Genomic DNA, 20,368 nt, shown 5'->3' on the forward strand with positions numbered 1-20,368 from the left:
TTGACTACCAAAGGGGGTCCATGACATAAAAAAGTGAAGAGCCCCTGCTCTATCAGGACCCTCTTAATGAGGGGTAATCAGGAGTCTAAGCCATTCCTGGACATTTTTTTCCTTCTTCTATAATATAGTCACTGGTGGGTCCTGGAGTTTCCAATGCATTATGCATAAAAGAGCTGATCCCTAAATATAGGATTCCTTTAAGTCCCACAGGTTTTTTCCTTATGTATTCATTATTCTCCAATTCACTGAAACCATGGTTTATATAGCCAGGATGTGTGAACTACAAGGCAGTATTGTGTTGTGATATCACCTTACAAAAAGCTCTCTTTTTTACTCTGTCTGTCCCAACTTTCAGCACTTCAGAGAAGGCATTCCTATTCTAAAGTAGGTCCTGTAATGAAGGTGGGCTCTCCCAAACCACTTATTTACTTAGTTTGGGCAGAGGCTTAGGAAACAGTGTTTATTCTGTTCCAAGATTGTGGATGGCTTGATTTTTCAGTGCCATTTATACATTGTACTCCTCTGGCCTACAGCCCACTTCATTACAAGACTTTAGCACTGGATAAGCTTTTAAAATAAATGGGCCTTTGTTAACAATTCACTGTTTTATATAGAAGTAAAAGATTTCTGAGGCATGCAGTCAGCTTGGCTCACTCTTTCATCAAAATGAGATAGGTCACCTTGGATTAATGTGTATTTCCTCAGGGGGCAGCCGCCTGCCATCTTGATAGTGCTCATATTCAGCAACCTCTCCTGGCCACCATTGAATGCTTAGTAGCCTCCTTCCATATGTGGAGCAGTAGAACAGATGTCGTTGGTATTACATCCATAGTGCACATCTTTCTTCTAAAGAATTTGAAAAATTAGAGCCAACTTGCTAATCGTAGCACCTTGCGGTTATATACTGCTTTGGGGGATTTGCAAAGAGCTTCTATAACATATCTCATTTGAATTTTCCCCCCAGTAACCTTGAGAGGTAGGGGTTTTTATTATCCCTATTTCACAGATGAGGAAACAGAGACCCTTTGAGGTTGTAAAATGCCCCAAATGACCTGGAGGCAGCATTTAAGCCCAGTTCTGACTGATTTCAAGTCCAATACTCTAGGCATTACATCTCCCTATCTTATAATACTGATGCTTGATTGGAAGATTTATGATTAGTGATGTAGCTGTTAAAGTTTAAAAGTTCACCAAGACTTTTGGAACATGTAGAAGAGAGGCGAGATTTGTATGTCGGAAGGCATTTGAAGAGACTGTTAGTATGGAAAATGAAGATCTTTGGCTTATGTTCTGTATTTTTTATTTACATTGTAGAGACCTTTTTCCAAAACCTTGATTCACCTAACTGTAACTAATATGGTTTCTATCCTTTCTCTTATTCCCACTGGTTGTAGAATCAAATGTGATCATATCCCAGACATAGCATCTTAACTTTTTAAGAGAACAAATAGGGGAAGAATTAAAGTGGTGAGAGAAGTAAAACAGAAATGTACTCTCTCATCCTCTTTTTGGTTTTATATCTTTCCCCAGCTGGAAAATCCCACTTTCAAATCAAGGGGAGTTTCGAAGAGAATATTGATACAGAGTGATCCCAAAATAATATAGCTAGAGTGACTTTGTTTCATATTCTTGCCACATAGTTTATAAAGTGGTAGAGTCAGCTGAATCAGGGCCACCACTTTTATTTCCTGCTTGATAAAAGCTAGTGTTGACCTGTAGTTGGAAAAGAGGAAAAGCAAAAAGATGGGAAGAGAACCCTGTGGAGAGGCAGCACTTAAGGATTTCACTAAACAACCAGAATCTTACCCCACCTGAACATGGCTGCCAAGTGAATAGCCTGCTTTAACTATGGTTTCCAAATGCGTGAAATTAGCATTTCCAAATAGAGTAAATGAGGACTTCATTTTTAATAGTGAGAAGGAAAAAGTACAGCTTCTGTTATAAATAGCAGAATTTCTTTTTAACAAAATAATCTGTCCGCAGTGAAATAATTTTTAAGTGTGGGATCCCCAAGCAAAACTTTCAAAGATATTCTCCATAAACTTCCAGTAGCATAATGGCTTCTTGGGTGTAAATAGATCACAAGGTTATAAATTTAGAATTGGAGGGGACCTTAAGAAGTCATCAAAGTCCAGCCCCTAACAGTTTGCAACAAACAGACAAGTGGGACCAAGAAAAAACTAAGTAACTTACTCAAAGAAAGAAGAATTTGCCCAATGTGAGGGTGTGGTTTTGGAGACCAGACTATGCCCCTCCACAAATTGAAGACTCAGTCCCGGGAAGAATTCACCAATGGGAGAACGCAGGTCTTCCAAGGGGATTGAGAAAGCTACTGATGGTTAAATACTGCAGAATGGCAGGTCCCAGGTGCCGAAAGAAGGTGCTGAGATATTGACAGGCAGGATTTTGAGGTTTAGAAGCCAGGAACAGGACCATGAGGGGAATCAGACAGGAAAAAAGGGTAGCCTCTGGATTCAGCTTAACTCCCTTCAGTATGGACCACAATCCCTAAGCGACTGAGGAGGAGGCAGGCTTCCCTATTCTGTCAAAAGTACCAACCTACAATTTCCTTGTTATAGTTGTGACTGAGATCGATGATGTCAAATTCAAATAAAAACAATCCTGGTATGCCCTGATTTTTGACACTACTGACTTAGAACCTCTTGGTATGAGCCATCATCTAGTATCAATTGTCTTGAGGGGGGTGAGGGGACTCCCCTCAGTGCGTGCTTCTCTAGCTGTCCTTCCCTCTCTTCCTCCTGACTCCCTGATGTGGCTCATTGATTGTTTGACATCATTTCTGCAAGACCCTGATTATTCTCAGAGATTATTTAGGACTGGCAGGTTGCTTATTCTTTGAACTACTTGGTATGGGGTGATACTGGTCTGTTGTTTTTTTGTTTTTTTTTTAAATTTTCCTTAGATACAAAGAATTTGCAGCAGGAGTCTATCCCTTGGTTGGAATTTCCATCTTTATTCCTCTCTTGAGTTTTTCTGAGCTAAAGCCATAGTGAGTAGTCTTATTTTTTTGAATAAGTACCTGTTTTCCCTCCGTTCTCAAAAAGAAAAGAAAAAACCTCTTATAACAAATATGCATAATCAAACAAAACACTTTGGCCATGTGCAAAAATATATCTTATTTTACATCTTGAATCTGTTACCTCTGTCAGAAGCGTAGGCAGCATGCTTCATTATCACTCCTGTGGAATCATGGTTTGTCAATGCGTTAATCAAAGTTTTTTAATATTTAGAGCTGTTTGTCTTTAAAATGTTGTTAATATATAAATTATTTTGGTTCTGCTTATTTAGTTCTGCATCAGTTCATATGGTGCTTTTCATTTCTTATGGCACAAAAATATCCCATTGCACAAATATACCATAATTTGTTCAGTCATTCCTCAGTGGATGAGCATCTTAATTTCCCATTCATTGCTACTACAAAAAGAGCTTCTATAAATATTTTTGTATATACAAGTTCTTTTTTTCTTTTGTCTCTTTGGAGAATAGGTCAAGTAGTGGTATCTCTGGGTCTGTCTGTCTGTATGTATGTAGATGAGTATATAAATATATTTTTTAATGATTTTTTGGGGCATAGCTGCAAATTGCTTTTCAGAATGATTGAACCATTTCACAGCTCTTTCAACATTCACATGCCAGGAAAACATGGTTCTTGTCCAAGTATCAGGATGTATAAGGGTGGCATTGTATAATTCTAGCACATTACATATGTGTACTAGAAAGGCCATATGCTGACTCAACTGAAGTCAAACCTTTCGCTCAGGCCTCACCATAGCATGTTCAAACATTTGTGATTAAGACTCTGACTTTATGTCTTCTCTAAAATGGTGAGGTACTTGCCATGTACTAATATTTCTTGGTTAGTTTTCATTTAAAATCTTGACCTTCCTTAATCAAAATGAATCCTGACAAGAAAACCATACTTTAAGAATTGGAGGGTACCATAGACTCTCATAATACCTTAGCCTAGTGCTTTCCAAATTACGCAGTTACTTCTGTCTCTGTCACCTCTCCCCTCCCCCAAATAGTTGCTCCACTTTCATACTGTCTCTAAAACAGGCTATGCAAATACTTTTTTTAAGGTTGTATTTTATTTAAGTAAAATTAAGAATTTATTAACCTTATTATTAATTTTTATTTTAATAATATATTTATTAACATTATTGTGTTAACAATACAAATTTAATTGTTGAATATTTAAGGTGATTCACAATTAACGTGATTCACTGTCCTTGAGTTATTTCTTTTTTTAAAGTTGCTGTTTTTAACAAAACAAGCTTATTATACTCTACTTACCGAAGTGAATAACATCAAGAAATCTAAAATATTATGATACTTTTCCTTCCACACAAATATTATGGAACTTCAAGATTATATGCCACATTCAGATGTTATGTTATATTTTGTCATCATAACCCAACTGTGTCATTAGCCCACGCTGATTGTGAGAATGGCAGAGTGGACCCCCCTCAGGCTTCAACACACACAGACTCAAATTGGATCTTGTATGTTCACGTACTGCATTAAATAATTGCACTGCCTTAACTTTCAGTGGGAGTGAATTCACCACATTGGTCTCACTTTTGTCGACTTTGATTTGAACTTTGTTTTCATTGAAAAAAGTCATTGTATTTATGGAGGAGTTACACTTGAAAATATCCAATAATTTTGGCCATTATTTCATGTTCCGTAAGGGAATCTCCTGCCTCACTGAGGAAGCAGACCCTATAGTTTGGAAGACTTTGCTTTAGACATTGTAGAAGACTTATTTCTTAGTTGAATGGGCCTGTGACTAGTAGAACAGGAGTTCTTAACCTGAAATCCACAAACCTCTTTGGGGGATAAATTTTTTTTTTGTTTTTCATTTTTAACACAGTTCATATCATATAAAACAATTCCAACTTTTGGTCAGGTGATACTTCTTTTAAAGCATATACAATATAGACCACAAATGAATTTTTATTTTTTTTTAACATTAACCAGCTGAGACACAAATAATATTTATGTTGCTAACTTCATAAGCCCTTGACCTAATTGTTTCCACACTATTACTAAGAATTAAAAGACCCTAACTTATTGTTGTTGGTCTAAAGTCCTAAGCCTAATAGCTTAATTTTAGACTTAACCTTGGATGTTTCCCTACTGACAATCTATAATTTAATAGATCTGGTATTAAGCTTTTGACTAACCTTTTGACAATAAGAGTAGGGACGTTGCAGGGAAACAATATCTCCCCACCTTCATGTCAGTTCCAGGCAGGAGTAGATTGTCAACTTGCATTCAGCCAGGCTTAAAGTCTGCCAGGTGTCAGTGGGGAAATTGAGTCAGGAGAATCCTACCTCAGCCCAGGCTGAACAGCCGCTCTCTCACCCTTCCATGAGATCACCTTTTGCAGTTGATACCAGCATCTCACAGGCTTACTGGGATCATGGAGTGAAGGCTCAGACCATCTTTCTTGCTATCCATACCTGGAGTTAGACTCAGAAGAACAGTCAGTTAATAGTCCCACAGCATCTTAAAGTAGCAAGTTCCAATAGCCAGATTTCAGATCTGACTATAATTTCATATTGGCTTTGGGGGATAAATTTCAGGGGATCTTTGAACTTGGATAGAGAAAAAATTTACAGCTGTATTTTCACTACCTTTAATTTCTTTTATAATCCTATATATTTTATTTTACACATTTAAAAACATTTGGAGAAGTGGAGTCCTAACTTTCACTGGACTATTGGGGGTGGAGGGAGGAAACACAAAAAAAGATTAAGCACATACGTAACCTATATCAGATTGCTTATCATCTCAGGGAGGGGATGGAGGAGGGGAAGGGGATATAGAATTTGGAATTCAAAACTTAAAAAAAATTTAAATGTTAAAAAATTATTTTTCCATAGAATTGGGAAAAAATAAAATATTATTTATTTGTCCTTCTAAAGATAGTCTATACACACTAGCTCCAAAGACTTATTGGTGCTTATGATCTCCAGATAAGCAATATGAATCAATAGTACTTTCTTCAGATTTTTCATTTCCTTTATGGATCTGCTGCCATCTTAGGCCTATAGAATTTGCTGTGTACCAGCTCTGGAGTCCTCTTTTGTTCAGAATCACTTACGGGGCAATTTTATGGCAATAAGCTTGGGGTAGTGCCCACTGCTTTCTTATGCCTTGCATGGAGTCAGTTTATGCCCTGATGTTGTATGTGATGATTTTACTGCTCTAACTTCTACTGCTCTCAACAGCAAAATGTTCATCATGGTTCACTTTTCATAAGCCTTCATTATACATTTGCTCTCATGATCAGTCATCGGTGGACATTTGTGGATGATTGGGATACGTAAGATTGGCCCAGTAGCATAGTATCATTGTGTCCAAAGGTCTCCAGAAGAGTACCTACCCTAGGGATCCATGTCTAACATTTTTACCACTTGCATAAAGAAAGGCTCTTCAGATTTGCAGAATACACAAGGCTGGCAGAGATAACTAAATGTAAATGATAAAGTCTAAACCTAAAAGGATCTTGACAGACTTAGAGTGTTGGGATGGATCTAACATAAAGAAATTCAGTATAAAAGTTTACTTTAGGTACAAAATGCCAGCTTCTCATGTACAAGGTAGAGGGACATAGGTAGCAGTTTTCCTGAAAAAGATCTGCGGTAGGTGATGGACTACAAGTTTAATATGAGTTAGCAGCACAGTGTGTCAGCTAAAGCAGCTAATGTGATTTCAATTACATTATGAAGAACGTCGTTTCTGCTCTCATCCCACCACAGCCTTGATGATCATGTTCAATTCTGAACACTCCACTTAAGAAGGACGTTGATAAAGAGTGTCCAGAGGAAGACAGCTAGGATAGTGAAGGCCCTCGATTCTATCATATGAAAATTGGTTGAAGGAGAAGGGGCTGGCTGTGTTTCGACTGGAGAAGACTCAGAATAGCTGTCGTCAGATATTTGAAGGGACTCGATTTTTTTCTGTTTGGTCAAAGTGGGCAGAATAGGAGCAATGGGTGGCAGTTACAAACAGGCCAATTTAGGCCCATGATCAGGAAGGACTTCCTCACAATTAGGGCTGTCTCACAGTAGAATGGGCTGCTTGGATTCCTCTACCTTGGAGGTCTGCATGAATAGAGTTAATAATCATTTTTGGGGGAGGGTTGAAAGTAGGGGCATGGGAAGGAGGTACCTTTCATGTGTGGCCTGAACTAGAAGTACATTGGGATTCCTTCCAACCACTGAATTCTGTGATTCTCTGTTGAAATCTTCTGATTGCAACCTTTCTGGAAAAAGTTCAAGCTGCTCTTTTTTTGAGTTAGCAGCCCAACTCTTTTCATATTATAGATGACTTTACCTTCTTTGCTTCACTTCCACAGGATTCTCCAAGGTTTTTCATGTCTATTGCGTATGGGATAGACCATCTGGATCTCCTTGGTCTTTCTTGACTTGAACTCAGTTGTCTAGTGTTACTCTTAGCCTCCAACTTATCAGTGATCAGAATGAAGGTCATCTAAACCACTTTTTCTGTGAACATTTGAAAACTGGCAGATCCCCAGAAATCCCTTGGCATGCGTTCAAGTTGGTAGAATTCTACTGGACAACAAAGGCTGTCTTTTCTTTATCTTTTTCTGCCTTGGGAATCCAATAGCACCTACCTCCCAGGTCTGCAAGTTGTCCTTGTCTTCTTCCTCCTCCTCCTCTTCTTCCTCCTCCTCCTCTTCCCACAGACCTATCTCTTATAATTAAAAAAGTTCAGGAAAACTAACCAGTATATTGAAAAATTCTAACATTATATGCATTGTTCCATACCTAGAGTCATCTCCCTTCCCTGCTCTTTTTCCTCATCCCCTTCTTTGTGACCAAGGTTGCTCTTTGTAGATTAGCTTTGTAGCATTCAGTTCTGATTCCTTTGTTGTTAGATTCTCCCTGCCCCCACCATTTATATTGTTATATAATAATTATATGTATTGTTTTCCTGGTTTTGCTTACTTCACTTTGAATCAATTCATATGAATCTTCACGTGCTTCTCTATATTCATCATTTGTATTCTTATAACACAGTAATATTCATGCGGCACAATTTGTTTATCTAGTCTCCGGTTAGTGCTTGTCTGCTTTATGTTTAGTTTTTTGCCACTGCAAATAGTAGTAGTATATATAAATATGTTTGTATGTCCTATAAATAAGACATGGGTAGGTATATATACTACATGTGTGTGTTAGTGAATATTAGGCCCTTGTTTTTTGTCGTTGATTTCCTTAAGGCATATGTGTCTTAAAGTTATTGATAGTTATCTTTCTATTGTTTGCAAAAATCATCTTGCACTATTTTATCTAAAATATGTTAAAATGAAATTAAAGTTAAAAGAAATAGGACTTACATTTCCAAGCCTGCTGGAAAATGCAAACAGTTGGATCAATGTACCTTTCAGCTAAAAAAACTTCTGTGAATCTGTGTGTATAAGTGAATGACTGTTGTGGATAAAGAAATGGTATGTTATTTCATCAGAAGCTGGTTTGGTTTAACTTTCTCCTTTTCTGTGTTTTCCCAGATATGATCTTTCTTCAGGGATCAGAGGTCATATTTAAAGTGGCTTTAAGTCTACTAGGAAGCCATAAACCCTTGATTCTGCAACATGAAAACTTAGAAACCATAGTAGATTTTATTAAAAATACACTACCAAATCTGGGCTTGGTGCAAATGGAAAAGACCATAAATCAGGTACGATTGAGTATGGGTGTTCACAAAATTCAAGTGACACTTAGATGTATCCTAAACAATGATTTCTGTGTGATCTGAAAGTGGTCCTGGGGAGCAGGGATTATGTCTTGCACAACTATTTATCCCACACAACACTTTGCACTTAGTAGGTGATTGGTAACTATTTATCAGTCAGTAATGATTAATTCATTGGTAAGATTTGCCAATAGAAAAATGCTGCTTAAATGTAAAAAGTAGTGCACATTTTAGCAGTCTTTAAGATTTAGAATTCTTAATTCTAACATTTTGCTCTTCTGAGATGTATAAATATATCATTCAAGGTTTTTCATGTGGCTTTTGTTAATGTTTTGATTGCAGAAGGATATCAATGCATTTCCTTTTTAAAGCATAACTGTTTTAAGAGTAATGCTGTATTGAATATAATATATATTACATAAATATATGGTTGGGAGGGAAAATATAATGTATGTTACCTAACTGTATCGTTGGAAGGGAAAAAAAAAACAATCCTTTTTAGAATTCAGTTCTTCACCTTTCATTTTAGCACCTCTTACTTCAAACTGTAGAAATAGATTTAGTATTTGAAAAATGGAGTGTTATTTACTAAACATTTTGGTTGACTACATTTTTTAAAATCAATTTATTTGTTTTCAGTTTTCAACAATCACTGCCATAAGTCTTGAATTTTCTTCCCTTCCCTCTCCTCTCTCTCCCTGAGATGGCATGCAATCTCATATGGGTTGATTTTCACATTAGTCATGTTGCATAGGAGAATTAAAATGAATGGAAGAAACCATGAGAAAAATCAAAACAAAACTAAACATAACACAAGAGAAAGTAGTCTGCTTTATTCAGTGTCCCGATTCCATAATTCTTTCTCTGGATGTGGATGATATTTTGCCTCAAGAATTCTTTTGGAATGTTTTAGGGTCTTGCATTACTGTGAAGAGCTAAGTCTATCAGAAACAGTCCTTGCACACTGTGGCTGTTACTGTGTATAATGTTCTCCTGGTTCTGCTCATTTCACTCAGCATCAGTTCATGTAAGTCTTTCCAGGTTTTTCTGAAGTCTGCGTATTCATTCTTTCTTACTGTACAATAGTATTCCATTACATTCATGTACCACAACTTGTTCAGCCATTCCCCAATTGATGGGCATTCCCTCCATTTCCAGTTCTTGGCCACCACAAAAAGAGCTGCTATAAATATTTTTGTACATGTGGGACCTTTTCCCATTTTTATGATCTCTTTGGGATACAACCCTAGAAATGATATTGCTGAGTCAAAGGGAATGCACATTTTTGTAGCCCTTTGGGCATAGTTCCAAGTTGCTCTCCAGAATGGTTGGATCAATTCATAGCTCCATCAACAATGAATTAGTGTTCCAACTCTCCCACACATTCTCCAACATTTATCATCTTCCTGTTTTGTCATGTTGGCCAATCTGATAGTTGTGATGTGGTTGACTAAATTTTAAAACTAAGACCAATGGGTAAGCTTCAAGGATGCAGATTTTGGCTCAGTAGAAAAGAGATTCCCCAAATGATAGACCCTGAGAATTGCATAGGATGTCAAAGGTCATTGAGTCCAAATTGTAGCTGACCAAGAACCTCTACATGCATAACTGAACTGGTCTACTTGCTGTACGTGACTTTCCATTTGTCATCCATTGTGCCTTGCCTAGAATTTATTTGACATCCACTTGGTTTTTTCCTAGAAATAATTACTAGACCAAACCCTTTTGAGTGTATATAGTTCTTATTTTAAAAGGTTCTGCAATGTTTTGGGACTTTAGTAGATTATAATTAGTACAATTAGAGAGTAAAGATTTTTTTAAAATAGATTTTCTTGATGTTTTTTGCTTTTATATCACCTATATTTCCCCTTAAATCTCTCCTCTACCCAACTCCTTTATACTCCCCAAATAATTTATTTAAAGAAAGAAGAAAGTAGAGAAAATTTCTATAAAATGAATATACACTTCCTAAAAAATCTGACATTACATGTAATGCTTCACACCTGTAGTCCCCGAGCTCTACAGAGGAGCAGAAGGGAGGAGCTATCTTCTCATAGACTTTCTTGGGGTCAAGTTTATTTTTCATAATTTAATTGCTTTCAGCATCAATTTTATAAGGGTGTGGTGGTTCTTTCCATTTCCATAATTTTGCTCATCATACACATTATTATCTTGGCCCTGCTTGCTTCACTTTGCATCAACTCACATAAATCTTTCCACACTTTTCTCATAATGCTTGTTTTTTCTTCCAGTACAATAATATTCCATTACATTCATGTACCACAATTTGTTTTGCCGTAGACTGTAAACTGCTTGTGGGCTTTTCTAAGACGTTCCTTACTTCCTAACATATAGGTATTCAACAAATACTGATTTATTGTTGTATTAGCATGTATATTAAAGTCTCTTCCGGGTGAACTCTTCAGGTATTTCACCTGCATCTGCAATTTTATGGAAACTCAGAGCAACATCCCAAGAGCAGCATAAAATAACTTATAGAACCTTATATGTTCCAGTGTCATCAAATTCTCCCGCTTTCCTTTGAAAAACATCCCTAGATAGTTGGCCATTTATTCCAGTTATGGGAATATGGGAGTTTTAAGATCTGACCACATATTTCCTTGTTGTTTGTGTTTCTCCAAGACATTAAATGTAATTAAATGTAAATTGATCTTCCTGCTAATGGGGAAGACATTTCTCTTTGCTTGACCTATCAGAGAAGACAGAGTTCCATGGCAGAAGGAAAGGTATGCTTTCGGTGAAAGGGATGATGGCTCATGAGCATTTATAATGGGAAGCCAGTGGAGTGATAGAGTCTTGAGGGAGACAGACCTGGTCAGTAGTGTTGTAACAGTAGTGTTATATACATACACGGAGGGCCTGCTATCACAGGTTCTTAGATCTGCATTCATAAAAGGAAAGGCAATCACTTTAACCAAGCACACATATCATTCACCTAATTCAGGGGAGTCAGCACCCTTAACTTCAAAGAAAATGCAGAGAAATCAAAAGATCGACAGACATGGCTCCCTCTGCCTGAATTCAACAGAGAGGACCAACTGTCTCATTATAGTTACCAGAGAGGGAAGCACTGACATCTGGGTTTTCAAAGCTGGGGGTGTCCTTTGGTCTCCCAGAGTCCTCATCTGGTAAAGCCCCAAAGTAAAACCTCACTCTCAGAATATTTATACTTTTTTTAGAGCCAGAGGGCATAACCCTCTGACCCAGTGCCTCAATAGAAAAACAGAAGGTACTTGGGACCCTCCTACAAAACAACTCCCCTAAGCTTCCCACCATGGGCAGGCCCATCAATGGGTGGGAATGATCTTTAATCACATTGTTCAATCAGAGGCACTTGTAGTAAAACAAAAACAGCAAAAGATCCTAATTTGATTGCCATCACAAATGTCAAAAGCTATAGAGAGGTCAAGTAGAATAAAGCCTGAGACATGACTGTGACCATTGTAGTTAGTAAGAAAGGATTATTAGTAACTTTGGAGATCCTAGTTGTACCAGAACAGCAGCCTTAAAATCATAATGCAAGCCAGATTGACTTCCTTAAGGACAATAGTTATTTCGTTTTTGTCTTTGTATCCTGAGAACACCTAATACAGTATCTGACACATAGTAAGTGCTTAATATGTTTGTTAAATTGTCATTAAATTGACCTTTGGTTTTACTGTGATTCCCCTATAATTGTATTTGTGCAGTTGATTTTTTGAACTGAGACATAGGATTTAAATTTTATCCTTTTGGCCCAATTAACTACCCTTGAAAAAAGATGATATTAAGGTGGAAGTTGCAAAGAGGTGCTTTTAAGATATGATATAAAGGAAAACATCCTAACAACTAGAGATGCCCTAAAGTTAGATGATTTGCCATGGGTTGCCCTTTGCCAGACGTTTTCAAGCAGAAGCTATGTGGCTACGTTTTGCAGATGGCATAGAAGAGATCATTATAGACATTCTCAGAAGTCAACACTAACTTATTAATGTGATATTATGACACACTCTTGTGGTCTGGCTATTCATCCAGGTCTAAACCCTTCTAAGAGTACTATAGTCTTAACACATATGTCTTTATTTTCTCCAGAGGGATTTTCATTCTCTTTCCTTATCTACTGGCTCCTTCCTTGCTACCAACAAACATGTCCAGCTCTCCACCATCCTCAGAAAACAATAGCCTATATTCTTTGTCATTATTTGGGCAATGTCAGGACTGCTAGAGAGGAAGGTCCTCAATATGTTGGGTGAATTCCTTGCAGAGGATTTTTGGGAGGGCATGAATGGACTGTGTGACATCACCAGAAGGAATATACTCACTTTAATGATATCACAGATCCATTGAAATATGCTGGTGAATGGCAAGATTTTGGAGTGCCTTCATTGAGCTTTTGAGGCATGTGGATTTCTTCTGTCCCTTGTGAACTAAGAACTCTCGGTCATTAAAGAGATGGACATTTGGAATGGAAACCAATCAGATTCACAATAAAGAAAAAGAGATGCTAAATATTTGAAACAGAGAAGTTTCTTCCTTTCCCTTTCCCTGTCTCCCTTTCCCTTTCCCTGTCTCCCTCTTCCCTTTCCCTGTCTCCCTCTTCCCTTCTGTTGGCTTTGCCTCTTATCTTGGGCTTCCTCTGGAATATCTCCCTGTCCTGCATCCTGCTTGCTGGCAGCTCCTCCATCTCCAGTGATCCTGAAGGAACCCATTGAAGTTCACTTATTCCAAAAGGGAATCATGACAGCAAGTGGGCTGAGAACAAACTGAAAAAGTTCCTTCAAGTATAATACTTCTTGGCTTCTGGCAATCAAGTAGAACAGAGAAACCAAAAAACAGGGAAACTCAGAAATCTTCTGTAGGACCAACTCTGCTAAAAGTGTTATGTTTCTTTAAATGGAGAAGAGTGAACATGGAGCAAACATGCCCTGAAAAAATTTGGGAATGTTGTTATAACTGACCTACGGATGTGATGTGGTCATTTATTGGAGCCATTCAGCAGTTGTCCAGTTGCTAGAATAAATTTTGATTACATTTTAAGTGAACTGATCCACAATGTGTGTGTGTGTGTGTGTGTGTGTGTGTGTGTGTATTTTATCATGAGATAGAGTAGCACAGTGCAAAGAATTCAGTTGGGAATCAGAAGTAACATGGGTTCAAATATGTCTTCAGACACTTAATAGTTATGTGACACTGACATCACTACACCTCTCTGTGCCTCAGTTTACTTATTTGTAAAATAGAGAAAATGATGCCTCTGCCTAGAATGCTTAACTCACAGGGTTATTGTGAGAATCAGGTGATGTAGATAGTGCTTTGTAAACCTTCAAGTGCCCCAAATCATGTTTTCCTCTGTTTTAGAAATATAACCTATCTCCAAATTTTGTGTTCCTTTTTCCTTTCACAATTCATATTCTTTAGCTTCCTTTCCTTTATTTGTCATCATTTATGCTAATGTGTAAGTCATGGGGAAAAAATTATGAACTCTTAGTCACTAACACCAAAACCTAGAGGCCAGTGAGTACCCTTTTTTCCCCTCAAATCACACAAGCCTCTGTGGTATTACTAGTTGCTACTCAAAGAGAATCATAAGGCCTCTTCTCCACTGACAGTCTTGATAAGAAGCAGAAATAAAGCCCCAGATTTAGAGCAAAAAAGAAACTCCTCCCTTTTTTGCTCTATTTCCCATCTTATGGCTGGAAGCTTAATACTCTCTGTTCCTTCTTTATAATCTTGCCATTTCTTCTCCACATTCCCCAGAACCTCCTTCTCCTTGTACTCAAAGAGTCAAATGGGTGTGAGAGACTTCCTGTATGGCCAGGAATACCACACAGATGGGCTTGTACCAGCTGGAAGTTTCTGGGTGGTCATCAAGGGCAGCCTTGGCCCCATTTCATCAAAATAATTCATTGCATGGATCACAAAGCCTTAAGAAACTGTGGCCTGATCTGGACCTTAAAGGAGAATGAACTCAACCCTCAATTCCAGAAACAGATGCTTGAAAAAGCTGTGCTGGATCTTCCTCACCATCCAGCTGTCACCTAGGAGCAGCTGTGAATCTAAGCACTTCTAAAAAGATCAGACGTCCCAACAGGAATGGGCAGGTGTATCTTGTCAAGTGAAAGACCCAGGGTTTTCCTTGTCATGATTTCTTCACATTAACCATGCTTTGAGCCTGAAAATGAATATTGTCCTTAAAATGGTCTGTATCACCAATCAGGACATTTGAAGACCACATAGAAATGAGGTGGACATGGATCTGATGCTATTGTCATTCTGGGAACTGTTGATAAGAGAAGAAAACAAAAGGCATGGCAGAGGTTTTGTGAAATGAGGTAGTGCCAGTGTCTGCATACTTTTTATACCTTGTTTTAAAAAAAGCATAGCTGTTAGCCATATCAACGCCCAAGTCCAAGAAACTTGGATACAGGCAGGCTAGTTGTTTAAGAAGCTACCTATAGAATTAAATAGTCTCCAGAAGCTTAGACTTTGAATGCATAGATCCCAACCATGGCAGTCTACTTCTGGCTTTATCTTGGCAAACAGGCAGAATAACTTTGGGACTATTTGTGCCATTAAAAATGGATCACTTATCTTTCAATACTGAAAACCTGGAACTGGGTAGATTCAACTGGGGTGTTAAAGAACATATGATAGGCTTGACAAATGGAAATACTGGCTTCATGTCCTTAGCCCCAGGTGTCTGGAACTTAGATGAAAAATCTTAGGAAAACAAAGCATGGAACTTATAGGTTATTAGGTAACTTAGAACTGTGTCACTTTTCTTAAAAAAAATGGAATAATTGGAAAGAAAAGATAGCATCCAGCAAAGCTGTTCTGATAATTCATTGTTTAAGATTCTAGCCAATTGTGTATAGCTCTGTATAAGACCTTCAATGCTGGTCTTGAAGTCAGGGGTCTGGAGTTCAAATCCTGACCCTTTACTTACTACTTCTGTGACTTTGGACAAGTCACCTAACTTTTAGGACTCATTTCTTTGTCTGTAAATTGTCTGAGTTTGATAGCCTATAAAGGACCCTTCCTACTACTCTACATCTGTGATCCCATGAAACCCTTATGCTCTCACTTCAGTAAGCTCATGATAGAGAGTTCAGATGGCTACAGGTCCTGCTGAATGCTCAGGCCTTCCACCCTTGGTGTACGATTGCTTTCTTCAGCTTTCTTTGCTGCTTTGATTTGGCATATCAGTGGCCCTAGTCTTCACCCTTCAACCTGTCTTCCTTTCCGGTGGCAAAGATTCTGAGACCTGGAATACACCACTTATGTCCTTCCTCTAAGAGGAAGGAGCCATGGCTTTCACAAAACATCTAATTGACAGTTCAGAGGTACTGCCCTGGGGATGAAGCCCTGTCTTCAGAATCTAGTATATATTACTTTGGTCTGGGGTGGATTCTAGACTATAATGGCAACAACTAGGACAGCTGCAGATTTGGCAGTGAGGAGATGAGGGTACAATTAGGTAATAATGATTATAGCCCCAGATACTTCTTCGGGCGCGGGTGGGGAGCCGGTGGCCTTGAGGCCAGATGTGGCCTTCTAGGTCCTTGGGTGTGTGTGGTCTTTTGAATGAGTCCAAGTTTTACTGAACAAATCCTTTTATTAAGGGGATTTGTTCTGTGAAGTTTAGATTCAATCAAAAGGCTGCACTTGAGGACCTAAAGGGGTCACATATGGCCTTGAGGCTGCAGGTTCCCCACCCCTGTGGGGACTAGTGAAGTACTGAAAGTCCTTGGGCCCACCTGAAAGCCGTTAACTGTAGCTGGTCTAGTCTACATAAAATGCTCAAAGCTTTCTTGCTAAGACTTTCCAAGCTTGAAGGTAATATAAATAAACGTTTCTGATGGGAAAAAAATAATTGAGATATGCACATATATTTTATATGCTTGCCCTCTCATGTGTGGAGGTGGGCAGTGGGGGTGGGGGTGTGGGTATGGGTGTGGGTAGGTGTGTGGAGAGTGAAATAGATGCATTTCAGCACAGATTTGGGGGCAGAAGAGGGGGATTTGAACCTGTCTTTTCATCATTGTAGAGAAAATTCAAGTATGTAAATTCCTTCCACCAATGCTGTTCATCTTTTGCCATCTAACTTAGGTTGAAGGACTTGGAGAGGAGGTTAGTTAGTAATTTGCTTAGAGGTTAATTACTTGCTCATGGTCATACACCTAGAGTATGCCAGTTGGAGTTTGAACTAAGGTCTGAATCTAAAGCTGACCTTCATGCCACTCAAAAAATTTCTCCTTCTCTCTTGGTTTGTTACAGCTATTGTGCACCTGGAAAGTTGTATGTGAATTGATTTTTTTTGCAAATATAATCCTATTTATATGCACTTGGGAAGCAACCTACAGTGAAACTTTTATATTTCAACTTTTTAATTCAGATGTCATAGTCTTAGACCTCAGTGATCATCTAGTTCATCCCCTGCTCATTTTAGAGATGACCCAGAGAGGTTTGGGTGATTTACCCCATGTTTCACAAGTAGTAAGTGGCAAATACTGGCTTTTAACCAAGCCCCTTTGATTCCAAATACGCTGAAATAAGTTGCCCAAGGTCATCTGTTTTGTATGGTCTGATTCTTGAACATTGGATTTTCTTAAAGTGAGGCATACATAAATGTTTTGAAACTATTTAAATAATTTTGCTCTGAGCTGGGATCCATTAGTTGCTTTTTGTTATGTTAAAATGGCAAATTAGATCCTCAAACATTTAGGTTCCTTGTCCTTGAGGGCATACTTGTTGACTTAAATTGAATTACCTATGGAGGCAAAATGTGGTTTTGTAGTCATCTACTGTAAAAATGAAAGACAGCTGTAGTGTGGGGGTAAGATTGGTGGCGTGTAAGTCAGAGGACCAGGGTTTTGGTTCCAATTTACTCTCTTTGGAATAGTAGGCAAATCACTTAACCTTTCTGAGACTTATTTTCCTCATCTGTAAAACAGTGCCTATAATAACCCCTACCTACTTTAGAGATGTTGTGAGGGCAAAATAAGATGATATACATTAAAATTCTTGGGAAACTAAGATACTATACATATATCATGTATTTTATTTCTTTTCTGCTATGTATATGTCAGTAAATATTTATATGCCAAATTCAATTTGCTGTATTTATGTAATTTCCCTAATTGAAAACTAGGAAGGAAAGAGTTCATCTCAGGGAGGAGAAAACATAGTTATTCATATAGGAAGGTGGAATGAAATTCTTTTATATTCTATTTCTTTAAATTCTGAGTGTGGCTTTTTTCCTAGGAGATTAAAGCATGTCCTCATGGATGTGACCATATTAAAGTTGCAGCATTAGAGAATGGTTAGCATTGGGATTGAATATTTCTGACTGTTTTTAACCTTAACTTCACTCTATAAATTAATTTTCCAAGTAACATTGGGACCCCTCATAGAAAACCCAGTTTAATTGAAATCCCAAACTGCAAATATAGTTAAACCATCTTTTAACTGTACTAGGAGAGGCCACTACATTATTATTTTCATGGAAACAATGAAGGGAGGAAAAAAATAGCTTAGGCAGCAATAAACACAGAGTCTCCTGAGTCCCTTCAGTATTTCGTCCATTAAGTCACACTGTCTTGTAAGAGAAACCAAACAATGAGTAACTGATTCACTTCTGTGCTTTAGGGTTATTTTTCTAATGTGTGGTTTTCTTCTCATCACTATTACTATTATGGGAAGGAGGACAATTCAAGCTTTGTTTCTCATTCAGCCATCCAAGTGGGTGACATTTGGGTTCTGTGTCCATTTCTGCATTTTTAGTTCTTTGGTCCAAGGAGGGTCTTTCAGTAAGCACTTCTATTGCACAGCTATTCTCCTGATGATGAACTATAATTAAACTTTGACTCAATAACAGCGTGAAGGGGGGGCATGAATCATTTTTATAAATCCCATTATGGTAGCATTTTAGGGTGCAGACTTGGAGAAGAAAGAAACTAGCCTGCCTTTCCAGGCTCTCAAGTATGATTTAACTTGCAGAGAAATGATTCTCTACCAAAGTTTGAGAAACGTTTTGTCATTTAGATAATTGGTAATGGAAACATGAGCCTATCTCTTATATGACTGTGTTGCCTTAAACTTGTTCTCTAGTTTTTTAATGTATTATTGTGTCTTCTTATAGATCTTCGGGGCGGGGGGGGTGGTAACTAATCCAAATGGTTAAGTTCCTAAAGGATAGAAAGCATGGCTGTCTTTAGTATCCCCCATTGGGCCTGGCAGTAATACTAAGCATGTGTGCATTCATTCACTCCACTAACACTTAATGAAGTTGTCAAATGTGTGTACCCAGTGTGCTAGGCACTGGGTGGGGAGACGGTAGGAGAGGATGGAAAGGGAGGGAAAGTTGTGGGAGGGGATGAGAAGAAAGGAGGGAAGGTGGTGGTGGGGAGAAAAGACCCAAAGATTAAATAAAACATAATGCCCTTATAGGGCAACCAAAGTAGGATCTTTTTGCTGTTTTTGTTTTAGTATAATCAAGAAGTAGAATGCCTCTGATTGAATCTTGCCTTGTCAACCAAGAGTCTTTACTAGGAGTAAAGTACAGAAACAAGAGTTTCTTTAACTAGAAGCAGTATATGCATTTATATTGTTAATGTGATTAAAAATCTTTCCCACTCATTAATAGTTATGCAATAGGTGCTTAATAAATGCTGGTTCAAAGAAGACACATGAATATCTCTTTGTGGTTCTAGTCTTAACAGTGCCTGACTTCCATTTCTATATGCAACAGGTGTTTGAGATGGACATCTCTAAGCAGTTACAAGCTTATGAAGTTGAGTACCATGTGCTTCAGGATGAACTTATCGACTCATCTCCACTCAGTGACAACCAAAGAATGGATAAATTAGAAAAGACCAACAGCAGCTTGCGTAAACAGAACCTTGACCTCTTAGAAGAACTGCAGGTAAGAGGGTGTGAAGCTTTTTGCGTAAATAGCCCATTATTGTTCATTAACACACCTTAGAGAAGGTGGCCATGTGGACTTCCTCGTGGCCACAAGACCTAACACACCCTTGTCTGTGGAGCAAATGGTGTTCCTAGCAGTCTGTGTAACATTAAGGTTGGTTTGCACTCTTCTATGTGCTGTGGCCAGAGTATCTCCAAACTTGGCTTTTTTTACAGTTACCCTTCCCTGAGTCACCCAGAGATAAACCAAGACTCAGAAGGGATGTTTCACTAAAGATCTACTTGCTAGCAGATTCTGAGAGCCAAACCAAAGCAGTCTGGAGGGAAACATCAACTTGTTGAGAGACAGAATGGAGCCAGTCAAATCAGCCAAGTGTTAATCTCATAGTTCTTTATTCTCAGGTACAGCTGAAGAAAATACACAAGGTTTGGCTGCCCACATAATAGATTGTCTCAATATTTGTCTGATTTAATTGACATTGAATTGTCAATCACCAAGCATTTATTGAGTATCTATTTGATGTCAGGTACCCTTCCAGGCACTGAGATACAATGAGAAAGAAGACAGTGCCTTTTCTCAAGGAGATTCATGATAGGGGTAAACATGTACACACATCAGGGAGTGAGAAGCACTAGTAGCCGGGGGGATCAGGAAAGAAACCTTATATACGAAGTGGCCCTTGGATTTGGTTCG

At 38.2% G+C, this 20,368-nt stretch overlaps 1 protein-coding gene across 10 annotated transcripts in view; it reads left to right on the top strand.

Annotated features, from left to right (window-relative positions):
- Nucleotides 1–20,368, top strand: part of TBC1D1 (TBC1 domain family member 1) — a 299,311-nt gene that overhangs the window by 271,100 nt on the left and 7,843 nt on the right. For all 10 annotated transcript variants that reach the window (XM_072620459.1, XM_072620458.1, XM_072620460.1 and 7 more), the window contains 2 exons: nucleotides 8,564–8,733; nucleotides 19,499–19,672. In XM_072620459.1, coding sequence (XP_072476560.1) covers nucleotides 8,564–8,733; nucleotides 19,499–19,672 — 344 coding nt within the window. The remainder of the gene's footprint in view (nucleotides 1–8,563; nucleotides 8,734–19,498; nucleotides 19,673–20,368) is intronic.

Source organism: Notamacropus eugenii, chromosome 6 (assembly GCF_028372415.1).
Source record: "Notamacropus eugenii isolate mMacEug1 chromosome 6, mMacEug1.pri_v2, whole genome shotgun sequence".
In the NCBI taxonomy this organism is placed as follows: domain Eukaryota; kingdom Metazoa; phylum Chordata; class Mammalia; order Diprotodontia; family Macropodidae; genus Notamacropus; species Notamacropus eugenii.